Here is a 16,127-nt window from a genome sequence, read left to right as displayed (position 1 = left end):
TTGGCATAAATATTTAGAATGTACTTAATAATTAAGTAGGGTAGAGCAGGGCTTAAAAGTAGTAATAAGGTCCACCACCGATATCTCGAAAACAAGTATTGTTTAGAATCTTCTAACAAAAATATTTAAAAATAGAAGAAAAAGATGTATAACATTTAATGTATAACAGCCATCACCTTGATTATTACCACTTTCGGCAGTATTTGCAAATACATAAAATAAGAAATAAATACATGAAGTATTTTCTTCTGTTGATAGTTTTTTATTTTTGGACACTGTTGTTTAGTTTACGAGACCTCAATATAAATTTTAAGTATACGTAATTTAATTGTTCTACAAGTATTGTTAATTTCAAGATAGATTCAACCATTTTTTTATATCACCTTTATAAAAGCTTGCACGTGGGTGATGTAAAAGGGACGAACTAAATTTTGACTCTGGCGGTGTAAAGGTATAAACAGTAATAGTAAATAAAAAAGTAAATTAAGTTAAAAAAAATAATTTAACAAGGGATAAATTAAATATATAGTTATTCGAACTCTGCTGATAAATAGTTCTGACAAAATACGAGATCAATCACACGGTATGATCTCTGTAAAAATGTACCCATGAAATTTATATTTTGCATTGGTTGAATAATGTAGCTATTGTTCTGTAAAGTCTCTTTAAAATTAAAAACAAAACGTTGAGTCTGTATGCCTCTTTGTCATCCCATATTACTCCGCCTATGGGGTAAAAAGAACCAGATGTCAAATTTTTGAAAAACAGCAAAAAAAACATTTCTACAATTTTGAAATGGGAGTTTTACTGAGCATAGTCAGATAGTTGTTTGTTTGATATGTGTTATTTATGTTGGAATATAATTGGATTGGCTATTACAATATAATTACTCAGTCAATTTGGATCCTTGTGCCCCTCACTACCCTTATTAAATTTTCTTTTATTATTTTAGTAAAATATTTTATATTTTTGCATATTTATTACTTATACAATAAAAAAACAATTTTAATTGAGTTCGAAAAATATATTAAATAGTTATGTGCAAGTATATTTTTCTAAAAAGTTTTAGCAATTGCATTTACTTCTAAAGTTTTCCTTGCGCATCTAATTAAATTTAATTTACTTAGATATCAAGCATTGTGAAATACAATAATCCTCTTCTAAAGACCTTGAAACGTTTTCACAAATAAATTAGATTAAGTTATATGGCTTTTTTATTACTTATCCTTCATTTCTAAAGGTGTGTATGTACGAACCGCGCGGTAATATGATCGGCGAGCCGGTTTTCCGACGCGGGACTCCCTGCACAGATTGTACAAGAGGACGTCGATGCAACGATTATTTTAAAGGACTTTGCGCTTATCCTTGGTCTAAGGCCATTTTAAATTTACCCCGATTGAGCACTGTTTTAGCTTTTTTCTTCGGAATACGTGTTATACTTAATCTCTTTTAAAATAAAGTAACCTTATAAAATTTTAAATTTAATTTGATTGAGCACGGTCTTAGCTTTTCTCTTCGGAATACGTATTATATTCAATCTCTTTTAAAATAAAGTAATATTATGAAATATTAATATGTGTTTTACTTATTTTCTTATGGATTTTACTGAAATATCGCTGATATTAAATAGAAATTTTAATAACTATGTAATTATAATATTTTACACTTTAACATTTTAAAATTTAAATTAAATTAATTTATGAATGAAATGCACAAAATTCCAAACAAGTCAAACACTCACCGTGCGTAGGACTATGGAAAGGCAGACGACCAGCCGCTCCCCACGGCCAGCCAGGTGGGCAGAGCGCGGCGTACCGTCCGGCCAAAGCGCCCCATTGAGATATGAATCCTAGCCTGCAAAAGAATTCCAAAAATTCACGTTATTACTTCATTATATATTCAACATCCTCGTTTTTATTAATTGATATAATGTTACATATGCTACAAATTATAATGAACGTTTGAAGTAATGTTTATTATATTATTATAAAAAGGATTTTTGAAATATTTTATTTGCGTTTAGATAATTAACTGAGTGTTCTACATGCTGGTTAATATTTTTCAACAGTGTTTTAATTTATTCAACTATTTTAGATATCTATATGATTCTAAAAAATATGTTATAAACCTATAACAGGATAAAAACGTATTTGATATTACAAGAAGATTATATTGAATGCCATATACGGTTAAATATTTTATACGCGTATGAGCTATATAAAGGTTTTAGCGCACAATATACAATTTTGTATGACAAAACAACAGATTTTATCATGTGAATTTTCTGAGAGTTACTGACATTAAAAATTCAAATCAACTTATATAATACTACAATTTGATGAACCGCTTTGGTATAATTTTGAAGGTGAGGGTAAAGATGATCCAATAATAAATATTCAAATTGCGTCATTTCAATTTTATATTCAGTACATTTTATAATTTATACAATTTTATAAGCGATTATTGGATCGAGCCCGGGCCAAGTCTTAGAATTCGAATTTTGAGTTGAAAATAAATGGAATTTGAATTATTAAGTCAAAATTGAATAGACTGATTAAATAGACTTTCTGAAGAGAAAAATGAAGATATCTGTAAAAAATGGATGTAGTAGAATATATATCTATACATATGTTTCACTTATCACTTATCACTTATACGTGGTTGTATGATGTTTTGTTCCATTATGTATTTAAATAATATAATTCTCCTTTTTCTAATAATTTTGGTTTTGTGTTAAATTCCGTCAAAAATAAGATTATTGCAATGTATAAGTTCATGCTTTTATCTTGATGATTATTGAATGATGACACACATCAAGTGTCAAAACGTATAACAATAAAGATAATATAAAGATATTAATTCAAAAATTACAAGACAGTTTAAAACTATGTTAGCCGAGCTAACATACTTTAAAACACAATATGGACTTTTCTAACCCGACTGTACTGCAATTCGAACAAAATTTATTCAAACGAAGAATTATAGAAGGATTTATAATTCTTTTAACTATTTACAGCAATAAAACAATAAATAAACGTAATGAACTTAACACGCTGTGTGACACAAATCTCTTTTATTTAGATAGTATTTCCAAATTTCTCACAAAACAATAAAAATGACGCGCAAAGGATTCGCAATTTGTTCCACACATGTGTAGAATCTTGATAAAAATATTTATTAAAAAAGTCCTTCCTCCATTATATCTTCAAACAGTCTACGAAAAACACATTATCCAATTGTGATTTTTTAAATTAGTATACTGTGAAAATATTGTGTAATTACAAGTTTAATGTTTATAATACATAGTGTAGTAAATTACCATATCCTGATACCATGGATTATTAAAATTTTCCATTTAACACTAAGATTTTTTAATTGTAAGTACTATTTACTATTTTATTTTTTATTTTCACTCCAATTCAACTATTTTAGTTTTAATTTTATTTTTAGTTTCCACTAAATGAAGGCTATGATTATAGCCGAAACGTATGGATTCAAAATAAATTATTGAAAGAAATTCATGTTTTTTATTGATGTTATGCCTGATTACTAGACTTTGTTAATATATATATATATATATATATATATATATATATATATAAATAATTAAATCTTGGATTATCTTTGACTTATTTGGTTTTGTTTGTGTTAAGACTTTTTTTGGAGGACTTTGTAAACATAAACTAAACAAAATTTAATTCAATCTAATTTATAAATATAAGATTAACATTTTTTATAAATATTTACTGGACTTTTATATTTTTATTTCTACGTACTGATTTTATTCCCGTCGGTGCCTTTGCCATTCAGAAATATCGTACAATATATAAATGTTTATTTTCCTCGATAGAAAACAGCGACGAGTTACGTTATAGTATACATAAATCAATATGGCGGAAATACTAAACTCGTATAAAGAGAGGGTCTTGTATAGACGCGGATCCCTCTTTCTTCCCGACCGGTAATTCCCTAATGGCTAATTGGCGAGAGCTTGAAATGTGATGATTGAGAAAACCTTTTGTTGCATTATAAAATGTTTCAGCTTGTTTGCAGTTTTAATAAATATTATAGCCACTTGAGTATCATTCTGGGTTTCTTTATTTTGTACAACAGCGAAATAGAAACGATATAATATAAATTGATTTATTCATATATGAATTTACGTTTTTTATTAATCGTTTGTTAAAATATGATATGAAACTAATTCTTTTTATTTATACTTACTGTTTGAACCAATTCGTAAAATGTGTGAATTTTTCATTTATAAGATTTTTATTTATATAGATTTTTATGATAACATTTTTTAATTTAACATTGTCATTCAAACAATATATTTTCATGCACATATTTGCTATGTCCGGAAAAGGCACTGAGCTTTCTATCTCACTAAACGTTACTTTAGTACATTCTTTATAAAATAGTGAAAATGGTATTAGAGATTTTTTGGGGTTTGAACAAATCTTTTACTGTTTGAATTTAATAATAAAATTTTTATTTGGTTTGAAAAATCATAAGCATTTTCTTATGATTTGCTTCATATTGTGATATAGGGTAGATTCTACTGCAAAATAGTCCAATGTTATGGCAAAGCTATGTTATGTAGCAGTTTTTATATAAAATTGTACTAAGTACTGTCAAAATTTCATGTGGTGGCTGTGCGTTTTTTATAGAAAACCTAACCTAGAATACGCACACATGTCAAAAAACGATTTGATCATAACAGCATCTTTGTGGTGTGGCGTAATAACATATGTGTGAAGTTGCATTTTATGTGTGAAACGCCTGATCGCACAGCAAATACATGGACAGTATTTAGTATGAGAACTGCTACCTAGTATGAAACTATTTTGTATGAAAACTACTACGTAACATGGTCTTGCTATAATGTTGGTCTATTTTAGGGCAGAATTGGCTCCATGATCTTGCATATCTTTATTATAATATTTATTCATTTTCTCATAAGATGCATAAATCATAAAATATATTATGGTACTGTCTGATTTACCTTTTTTTATTTTTGGAGTTTTATTGGATGTTTTAATCATGTGAAATTTATTAAAACATTAAGTAGAACCCTATTAAGTAATTCGGCACCTTTTCAGTTATTTTTGGACGTGTTTTTATATAACTTTAAAGGTTTTCTATCGACAATTTCTAGTTCTTTTTCTATATGAAGTAAAAAAGTTGAAAATCGCATCAAAGCATCTATCTTATCTCGATATTTCCATTTCCTACTCTGATCGCGAGTCGATCTTTTACCGAAGGAGGCGCTCTGGAAAGCGGCGTGCGGAAGCTTTCTCCAGTTTTAGTTAAGTGGTAGGCACTCACTTAAATACTTATTTGCCTCCTTCTTCCGTAGGGTGGAAGAAGGGTAGGTCCCATCCCTTTTCGGATACACATTACTCGGCGATGATGATGGAGCGACTGAACTCGTATCCGTCTGAAGGGGCGACTTGTTATGACGTTGCTCCGCCTATATTGGCGCACCTAGATTGAATTATTGAACGCGTTTAATCACCGGATGGCTGGATGATAGAGTAGGTACCTATATTATATATGTTGCTCCAACAGGCTGCGAGACGTGTAAATTATCTAATGCTGAGATTCGCGATTAGGTCGAACTAGGCGGGAGCCCGTTAGTAAGGAGATATAAAATTTAGTTTAGCATGCGTTATCTCATAAGTAAAGAAGTAATGAATCTATTTATCAGTTTGATATTACCTAAACTCGTTAAAGAATTTTTAATATCATATTATTCTTTTTTAATTTAAATTGATACTCTAAAGTGTTGCTTGAACATATTTTAATTAATTTCATATACACCGCTAGCATATAAGTTTTGCTAATAGAACAGCGCAGTCACAAAAAAATCTGGTACAAAATTACAATGGAAACAATTACAGAGATACCTTATGATTAGGCAGAATTAAATTGATTGAGTTTAACAATTATATGTGTTTATTATTACAATTGTTGTTTGTATTTGATTTGCTTTAAATCAATTTCTCTGCCTTGGTCTCGTCTGCATATATCGAATAATCCGTAGCACCTAAGTGGTTTGTAGCCCACACGTCAGTCGTCGGTTGGCTCTCTAAATAGGTTCGGCGTTACAGAATACGGCTTGTTTGTGAAACCGTACGTTTGAAGGCTACGCCGAAGATTATCGTAGCCAGATGCTAATGGGTCTTTGTCTACAATCTACATTATAAAACAATGTGTGGTACTATATAGATAAATCATTTATTTTACATGCATCAGATGTGTGTACCATACGAGATAAATTTTTGATTGTGCTAAGAATCACCTCAAGCACTTGATGCTATTTGTATTTGGATTTACTCATCATAAAGCGGATAATTTATTTTTTAGTACTAGTTTATATTAAACTATCGATTATTTGAATATTTGAGTAAGATATGCACGTTATTATTATTGGTTTCTTCGGCCAATACTAAATTTAGTGTAAAATCGTGGTTATATCAGCGAATAAATTGTTCATTGGCCTAAAATAATATCCTTTGTATTTTATTTTTATTTTCTGACAAAACGCACATATTTTAATAATCATAGACAATATATATATATATATATATATATATATATATATATATTCAGGGATATTCAGGGTCTCAACTGCTTCCAAATTGATTAAAAAAATATCTGTAAGTTTTAGCTTTTAAATAAACATTAAAATAGTTCGCACTCTAACCAGTTTCTTATGGAAATAACATGAGAAAATTTGATTCGTTGTTTAGAATTTTCTAACTCAACGACAAATCACATATCTTCATCAAATTTTTGAGAAAAACATTGTATTTTGGTCATAAATAAAAAAAATATATTTTTTATAAAATCAGTATTTACATAATAATTTTAGAATAATAAAACTTTGAGCTCAAATAACGTTTAAGCCAATAGATTTAACAAAAAATTTTAAGAAAGCTTTTTTTGTAGAGTGACAAATTTTCAATGAAACGTAACTCGAATTGTATCTTTTAATCCATTTGTCGCTGAGTTATAAGATTGCATAAGAACCTCTGGTTGGAATGCGGACTATCTTAAAGTTAATATTAAGAGCTAAAACTTTTATAGAATTTTTATTTATCAATTTGGAAGCGTTTGAGCTCTTGGAAGCAAAAGTTCTAGGAAAATACCCATTTTAAGGATCATCCTGATTATATATATATATATATATATATATATATATAAATATATAGGTGCTAATTATGCATTAAATTTACACTCATTATATTTTGCTAAATTTTTATTTTGTATTTAATTGAATTATATTACTAGATATTTCAGTTATCTCCGAATTTTATCGCTCTGATAGCATCACATTCTACATTTGTTAATGCCTAATTCATTACGGGAGAGCATTTAACATCTGCCGTTGTTTACGAGTACTAGGGATGATTTTTGGATAGCTATTTCAGCATGTTATATCTATTATGAACATAAAAATATTTTAATGATATATATATATATATATAACATATTTAACATTTTACAACCATCTGATAACTATGTGTGTGCATTTAGCAGTATACATCGATTTTTAGAAATCCGCATATTTAGATATTTATAATTTTAAATTTTCGAGAGATTTACAATACCGTCGTTTTTTTCAGCTACTGCGTTTTGAAGTGTATCTTGTAGATACCAATCTTTTACACAAACATCAAACACCATGTACCGTAGCCTGTACCCGTTATATAGGATTAATGAACCATTATTGAAGTGTCCCAGGGATTACTTGACTTAAATCACCTAAACGTAAACACGCGGCATGCAGTGCATTGAGCTCCCAACAGTCTTAAGCTCTCACCCTTCGGGGAGTCCACGACAATCTCTTAATATCGGCCCTTCAACAGCGGATTTAACACTCATTGTGATTTATGAGATCTCCTCAATGAGAGCCATTGGGTTTGTGCAAAACTATTGTTCGTTAAAGCGGTATGTGTGCCCACATTCGAGAAAATTAGATCGAGATTAGATGTATAATCGGCTGGATTATGAAGAATAAAGTACTCTTGAGAATGAACTGATTTGTGTTTTCTATTGCTTATTGTATCGTTTATGTTGTAATTACTTTGTAAATATTTTGAATGGGAAGTTCTAATCTTAGCGGCTTTGCCAATTTCTCATGCTTTGCATAGGTCCATAGTCGGCCATAAACTTATGAGCTAATGTTTTCCGTGACCGTTGGTAAATGAACACATTTTACATCTTATGAAATGTAAAACAATGGTATTTTCTATGTTGGCTAATTTATAGCATTGACTGTTAAACAAATTGGAAACTTTTGATCTTCATATTGAATTCATTAATTATAAGTTTTGTAAATTAAAAATCTCTCTAAATGGACGAATGATAATAAAAAGAATCTGTAATGAGAATGTTTTGAAATTTTCATAAAAAATAAACGTAAATTAAGTATTTTGTATTATCACAAATCTACATCAAATTCTGCACTGTAATTATATGGCCGATATGTACTACAAACATTTGACAAAATTGCATCCTATATTTAGTGCCTGTAAAAGTTGACTAAACAAAATAGAATAAAATTATCTCTTAGAAAAACACAAGTCCAAATTATCATATGACGACTAGTGCATGGCATCGTACCTCAAAGCAAATTGCTGGAACGTTTTACAACTTTTTGAAAAAAAAATAGATTTTTAAGAATTTTGATTTTTTTTTTAATTTGATTGTTTTTTTATATTCCATTTATTTAATAAATTGATATATTATATATTCAAAGCTTCAGAGCCGAAATATCAAAGCGCGTAAGCGCCGCCTCCCTGTCTAACGGACAAACATTGGTACAAAGCTCATAGAAATATAAACAAAATTCGTACCTATTATTAAAATCTCTATGAAATATCTGATAATTTAGTATGCATATGTCTAATGATCATTTTTACCGCCAAATTGCATTTTTTTACTTTCTTATTGCTGGACCTGCCTCCACAGAAATTTAATCAGTTCTTTGTATCATCAATGCAAATAAAATATTTTTTGAATCATTCAAATCGGACGGCTCTGTCCTCTAAAAAAATTAATTACCATTCTTTATACTTTTTGTCCGATATCTTCAAAACGGCTGAACCTTATTTTGCAAAAACCTAATCTCCCCATCAATAGGAATCGAAGGCTTTTGAATCATTCAAATCGATTGATCTGTGTTCTCAAAATCGTCGACGACACACACACATACTCTCATACACACATACGTCCATTTTTTTCAAGGTATGCCAAAATGTTCTGTAAACTTTGAAACTTGAAGCTAAATAAAAAATTTCATTTTGGATTTACTTGCGATTACTATAACCTAGGGTAGCTATGGGAAGTTGAAAATCTGCGTATGTTTGTATTAATGATTCGATGTAAGTTATTGGTACATTTTTGCTTTCATATTCTGAAAAAAATGACAATTGAACTGTTGATACTACTTTTTCTATGCTATGAAAATAAACACAATTCTCAAATATTTTGTTTCATAATATATTACACTTAAGAGCCACATACAACATGAACTAATTTAGAGTTCAAATATATAAATTTATATTATTTGAAATTTATCCTACGAGTAATTCTATTTAATTTTCAGTATCAGCATAATTATACATTATATTAACTGTATTTACAAAAGAAGGCAAAAAGCAAAGCATGTGCTAAATTGATTTATAGCGTGAGTCGCGTCCGTTCGTTCGTTGCCTTTTTTATGAGCGGCATGTGCGGCTCTAACACGCATGGAAACGCCAAACCGCGTTATGCAGCCAGGCCGCAATTTGCATCTTATAATGGATTGACGAGTTTAAACAATATTTAACTCAAATGATTTAATTCGGCAACGGCGCGCCGCACATAATAGCTGTTCTGTTTGTTTTTTCCCGTCGGATCGAATTATTGAGATAACAAAATGCTTTTTTTTCAGTTCGTTGGCAATCGAAAGATTTAATCGCTTTTAACATGTAATCATAATTACTCAATCGGAATCATTTTGTGAGTAAAATATGGTTTTTAATGATTTTACTGATGCGCTGACATCTGCAATGAACATGAATTGTCCGCACCCAGGGTATTGAAAGTGATCAAAAACTCTAGGTGGTAAGTGTAAAATTGAGTATATAAAACGTTTACTTTTAGAATAATTTCTTATTAATCATTTAAATAATAAAAAAGGGAAAAAACGTTTGACCTATTTAGGATAAAGGTTCAGTCGGTTCTTTTTACCCCATCCACGTGTAAGATTTTATAAAGATTATATAATAAAAACTGTTGAGATTATCTTCAAATTAACAATACATCTTGTAAAATAATTAAATAACGTACACTCAGAATTAATATTAAGGTTTCGTAAACTAAATAACAGTACACACGACCAAAAAAACTATCAACGAAAGAAAATGCTTTTGTTATGGATTTTCAAACACTGCGTTTATCTCCCAATAGCGACGTCATAAGAATCTCTACTTTCAATTACTGTTGTTGAAAAATTCATAACTTTACTTGTTATTTAGATATCGCCGGTGGACCTTTTTGCAAGCAAACCTCTAAGCTCCGATCAGATTTGGCTCATATTCAGTGCAATGACCCAAATATTAAAAATGTAAATTAATTGATGACTACAATTATACAAAAAAATAAAAAAAGCAATAAGTATACATAACACAAAAAATATTTATCAAGTGAGTAAATAAATAGTTTAAATATCAAACTAACGAAGTTGATAGAAATTGAAATACTAAATGTATTTGTAGTATACGCTTGTATTTATGGCTGAAACTACCAGCTATATAATGAATAATTAATACTCTTAATTTATAAGTTTAATCGCATTTATAAAATAACATCATTTATGCTTGATTACGTTTCATTCATCACAAATACTATTCTCTTTATCATCAATATTATTGAAATAAATAAACATTTTTGTTATATAACTTTATAGACGTAAACATACATTTATTTATGAGTTTCATAATAAAATATAAAATATTTCTTTCAAAAACTTCAATGAAATGATTGTGTGTTTATTTCACAAGCATGGAATCGAGTGACAAGTTAAGAAGCTCGAGTAAGGGTTGTTTGCAACAAATCTCAGATTACTAGACGACTACACACTACACGACAAAAACAATTTCCAACGCTCATCATTTGTCTGCACAATACGACAGACGAAAATAAAAATAAATTGAATCGTGTAATAAGACGTCATGTGAATTATTCAGTCACATAATTTTTCGTATAATTCACAGTAATATTACGATGTTCAATATATAATGAAGGTCCAAAACGCATAAATATGACTGTCGCATAAGCAGTATAAATTGTTATCTTTAACTTCTATAATGATTTTCAAATATTAGTGATGCTTCAAAAAATAAATTTTTATCTATTGTTTTATGAATGTAATTACCATAACATTATGTACTTTAGAGATCGTTAAACTTAAAATTTGTATATGTTACGTATGATTTGTAATAGTATTTAATTATCTTTAAATTTAATATTAGTGTTGTGACTTGTGAAGTATTAATGTGGTCCGTGAGCATAGTTTTAAATTTTCTAGGATTTTTTAGTTATTTTTGTATTGTTGTAATCGCTTCGTTAAATTCTGGCTCGTTTCTCCAATGTAAATTAAATTGCAATCTAGGCAGTTAATTCAGTAGACAAATTTTCTAAATCGTTTGATTTAAAAGGGGTTTGTTAGTAAAAATAGTCTTAGTTGCTGAGCTAAAGTTAAAACTAAGATTAGCAATTTTTTAAGTATTTTTTACTCTCTATTTTTTTTCAATCTCAATTGGTTTAGTTTTTAAATTGTTAAATTACTTTTCATCTTAATAGTTTGCTAATCTCTCAAAATATTTTTATATTAATCCAGATCTGGCGTTATTACGCTACAAACCCTATCTAATTCTTTAAATCAAGATGTCAGTACCTAAAAGACCTTTATCTAGTTCATATTACATTATAATGCAAACGTTTATTTTGAGCACTGACATTTACGACGAATTTTTTCCGTGGATGGAAATATATGATATATTTTATTTTTAGAATCATTCTGTTCCAAGTATTCTACTGAATATTTTTATGCTACATATGACACAACCCTTATGTTATAGTCGTATTTTAATATTAAGATTATATAACGTAATTGCTGACATGTATTTATAATATGTTTGATGAAATGGAGTCGAAAGTTCAACATTTTGATTTTTGATACAACAAATTTTTATTTTTGCGTATCGAAACATATGAAAATATTTCATTGTATTTTATTCATTTATTACTTTATTTACTGAATTATTATTATCCCTACCAGTCGTCTGATCGAACGACCTGCCACTGCGCTAAATTGTAGGAAATCTTCGTGGAAATTGCCCGCGGGCGAAGCTTCCAACAGAGCATCGACAAAGGTCGCATCGCCGCGACGTCGATCTCCGAAATCATTAGCCGGCAAATTTGCAGGAGTCGCGTGCGACCAGTCACCCGATCGTTCATCTACGATTTGACAGTCACTCAATAATAGATTTTTGTGCCAGTCAATTTAACATGTACTTTTAGGAATTTATTACTATCTGCATTATTTGAGTAACTCAAATCAAAGGTTATTGATTAGGGACTTGATTTAAAGAAATAGTAGTGAATAAATTAGCCTACAAAAGAATATTCGTACAAGCATTGATTACTGGATTGAAAAATTCAAAATAAAGCTTATTTCCCAACCTAAAAATTATATTTGTTGTTTGTTTCTGCATGAACTGCTTCTGAAAAGCCGGACCAATTTTTAAGAATTTTTTTAGCATAAGTTATTCCGATAATGGAACGGATTCTCAATTCGATCTAATAGTACAAGTTTTAAAATAATATGCTTATGATTTAAAATATTATATATATATCGGGCACTGCAGTGCTTAATGGCAATGGGAAATTTCTCACACTATTCTTTTCTGATTGGATTTGGAGTTTAACTCTGCTTACAGACCTATACGTAATATATACGTAAATGTTACTTAATTTAGTGTTTTTGTTTCTATTACATATGTATATTTATACTAAATTTATAAATCAATATTTAATTTTATCAGAAATTTAGAGTTTGTGTTTACTCTACTTTAATAATCCATCTAAATTCCAAAATAAAATATCCCTCCGGCAGGCAAATCGCTAATATCGAATACATTGAAATCCTCTCGTGCAATAAAAAGTCGATGAGCTCCATCGGACGGTACAAGTAATGAAGCCATTAAGAAAACTGATTGAAAAAGCATCGCTGCCACCATGATATATCGCATCCCGTGCGCCGTGGCCCGTGGCACGCGAGCCGCGGCCCCGTCATTAGCACGCCCGACGCCGGAACACAAAATTTGTCGGCGGACATCCGCGATAACGCAAATGCGCAATCAGGAACCCGTGGTATGAATTGATGTAAATTACACAGTGTTAATTAAAGCGCCGCCTGTTAGTTCACGACGAATTCATAGTTCCCTGTTATTACAAAGAACAACGGCTGGCTTTAGTGTAAATCGCTTGCAATTTCGGTAAACGCACCAGGCAGTTTAGAATAACTTGTTTTGTACATTATCTAATTTATAGTGTTAGAATCAGCTATGGCAAACCCCAATGGCCAACAACTTTATTTCTATAATGTACATAGTCTCACTGATATTTTTTAATATAAGGTTTATTTACGAATATATTTATATAAATTTTTAAGAAATACTTACACCATACATGTAGTATGTTATTTATTTTAAGTATCAACTTAATAATGATCAAAATTTTACTTCACGATATATCTGTGGAAATGTTATAATTTATAATAAAAAGAAATATCCTTGTTACATAATATTAAATGTATTAAAATATATTAAATTTAATGGCACATTATTGTATTCTCATTTAACGCCAAGGCTGATGTGATTGCCACACACTCTCCGCTCAGTGTTTACGTCAAACCTATTGGAAGGTGATCGGGAACACGTTGTACTTAGTTGGTGTGAAGACTAATTCTATTGAGTGTAGGAGAGTTGTAGATATGGCATCTGTGCATTTGCTTACGCTATTTTCTTTGTTTGGTGCAAATGGTACTGCTGCTGTGGATTGTTATGTCGATGGAGGTCCGGTATTCAGGGGTAGTAAATGTGATAGCCCGCGGAGACCCGAGGACTGAATGTACTGGATAGGCTTGCTTACGGAAGTCTAGTGGTCAGAGGTAGTAAATGTGCTAGTAATTACTATCAACATCTGGATCCCATCTATTTGAAATTTGGTTCCCATTAATAATCCAACAATATTTATATATTGTGATTCATTATCAGCGCTTATTTGTATTATGCGTTTCTTTCTCGGTGTTTACCATTGTGGAAATATATTAATTTATAATAAATAAATATAATAGAACGCAAAAGCTAACTTGATTGCCATATATCTATGAAGACTGCGCAGATTCTCTCACATGATTTTAATAAAGTTTTTGGTAATATAATATGTCTTCATAGCAACTAAAAAAATGTATTAAATATGGCGAGTCTGAGATCAAATGAACGTAATATATGAATCAAAAAGATTATTTCGTTCAGTTTTTTATCCCAATTTACATTAGTAAATAATAATTGACAAATAAAGCAAATTTTGTATCTACAAACAAATTCGTTGTTTGAAATCTAAATATTCGTTTTACTTCTCGATCACGGCATTCAACAAATAATAATCCACCGGTGTTGTTCAACAGCGTAATTATTTGGTGCATAATAGCGATGTGTGCATTATAAATGTTGTATAAATTGGAATTTGATGAGCGATCATTCATATTATTCGTTATTAGTTTGAATATATCGTCAACACAAAATGGCCACCTCTCTGTCGCAATTGTCACACGTCGGCAGTCCACGGTCGGCCCGGACGCTTTGACAGTGATATTGATAATCTGATTAATGTGCAGTTCGCGGAATAAATACTATCTACGAATATACGTGTGTAAAATTATTATGCGTTTAACATTACACCGGAATGTTAGTTTATTACCGTGCAATCTATTTTCTAGCAGCAAAGCGTATACATCATCTGTTAATTAATATGTCTACTCTAGTAGACACGCGAAGTAAATGTAATCATGATGCGATACAAATTTAATTGATTATGTATTAAATTTTATGACAAATTATAGTTGTTATTGGGTGTAATTTGAATAGACATTTTTTTAGATTTTATTCAAAACATTTATATATTTATAAAAGAAAGAAAAAATAAATAAAATTATTACTTAAATACCATTAAACTTAATGTGAAATTTTTGCTATTAACTGTTCTGAACTATCAACTATTTATCCATGACTGCTCAAAAGCCCTAACTAAACTGAACTAAACTGAATTACAAAACAAAACTAACTGAACTACTAAACTAAACTAACTCTACTGGGTTATTGCTAGGCTTTTTATACTTTACGCTTTAGTTCACTTGGTTGAGTGCAAATGAAGTATAAAGATTTCTAGAAGCACTTCAGCAATAGATGACTGATAGAATTTTTAGTGTAGTTTTGATAAATGTTGACAAGACTTGAATGCACGTGTGTGTGACTCAAGATAAACTACAATGTGATACAATGTTGGGAATGAATAATCAAATATATTGCGTAGTTTGTATAATACCGTTGCTAATAATGAATACCATTAAAAATAATATATATGTATATATTTATGTGTGTGTGTGTGTAGTTTATAATTATTGTCGCCATTACTGTACAAAAAATAAGTTACTAATTTTAATAGGTTGCTCTAAACTGTGGGCATAATTTTAGTTATTTCGCCGGTTATAAATTCTATCTTGACAACGTAATTATTCTGGCCTCCACGAAAACCCAACCAGTTATTAAAAATTATAACAACTGTAAAATAATACTACCTACTGTTAAATTCTGCTTGCGCCGCCGACGCGAAACAAACTGTGCCAGTATTCAAATTAGCGTCCATCCCTGTGCGTTCCTAATACCATTATAAATTCAAACATACGCAAATTTCCATAATTCATAATAACACACAAAACGTGCATAACATTATCATATGGTATCGGTGGTTAATTCGTAATTGTTATTTATGTTATTAAACAGTAATAA

At 29.8% G+C, this 16,127-nt stretch overlaps 2 protein-coding genes across 2 annotated transcripts in view; one reads left to right on the top strand and one right to left on the bottom strand.

Annotated features, from left to right (window-relative positions):
• Positions 1-16,127, top strand: part of LOC113376716 — a 320,611-nt gene that overhangs the window by 182,978 nt on the left and 121,506 nt on the right. The window lies entirely within an intron of this gene.
• Positions 1-16,127, bottom strand: part of LOC113375558 (homeobox protein Hmx-like) — a 32,451-nt gene that overhangs the window by 6,911 nt on the left and 9,413 nt on the right. Inside the window, exon 2 of the mRNA XM_026615490.1 lies at positions 1,742-1,854. Coding sequence (XP_026471275.1) covers positions 1,742-1,854 — 113 coding nt within the window. The remainder of the gene's footprint in view (positions 1-1,741; positions 1,855-16,127) is intronic.

This window comes from Ctenocephalides felis, unplaced genomic scaffold, assembly GCF_003426905.1.
Source record: "Ctenocephalides felis isolate EL2017-DRISC unplaced genomic scaffold, ASM342690v1 CF-g0.4_SCAFFOLD_01886, whole genome shotgun sequence".
Classification (NCBI taxonomy): Eukaryota; Metazoa; Arthropoda; class Insecta; order Siphonaptera; family Pulicidae; genus Ctenocephalides; species Ctenocephalides felis.
Note: the sequence above shows the minus strand (reverse complement) of the source record. Positions and strands in the feature narration are given on the sequence as shown.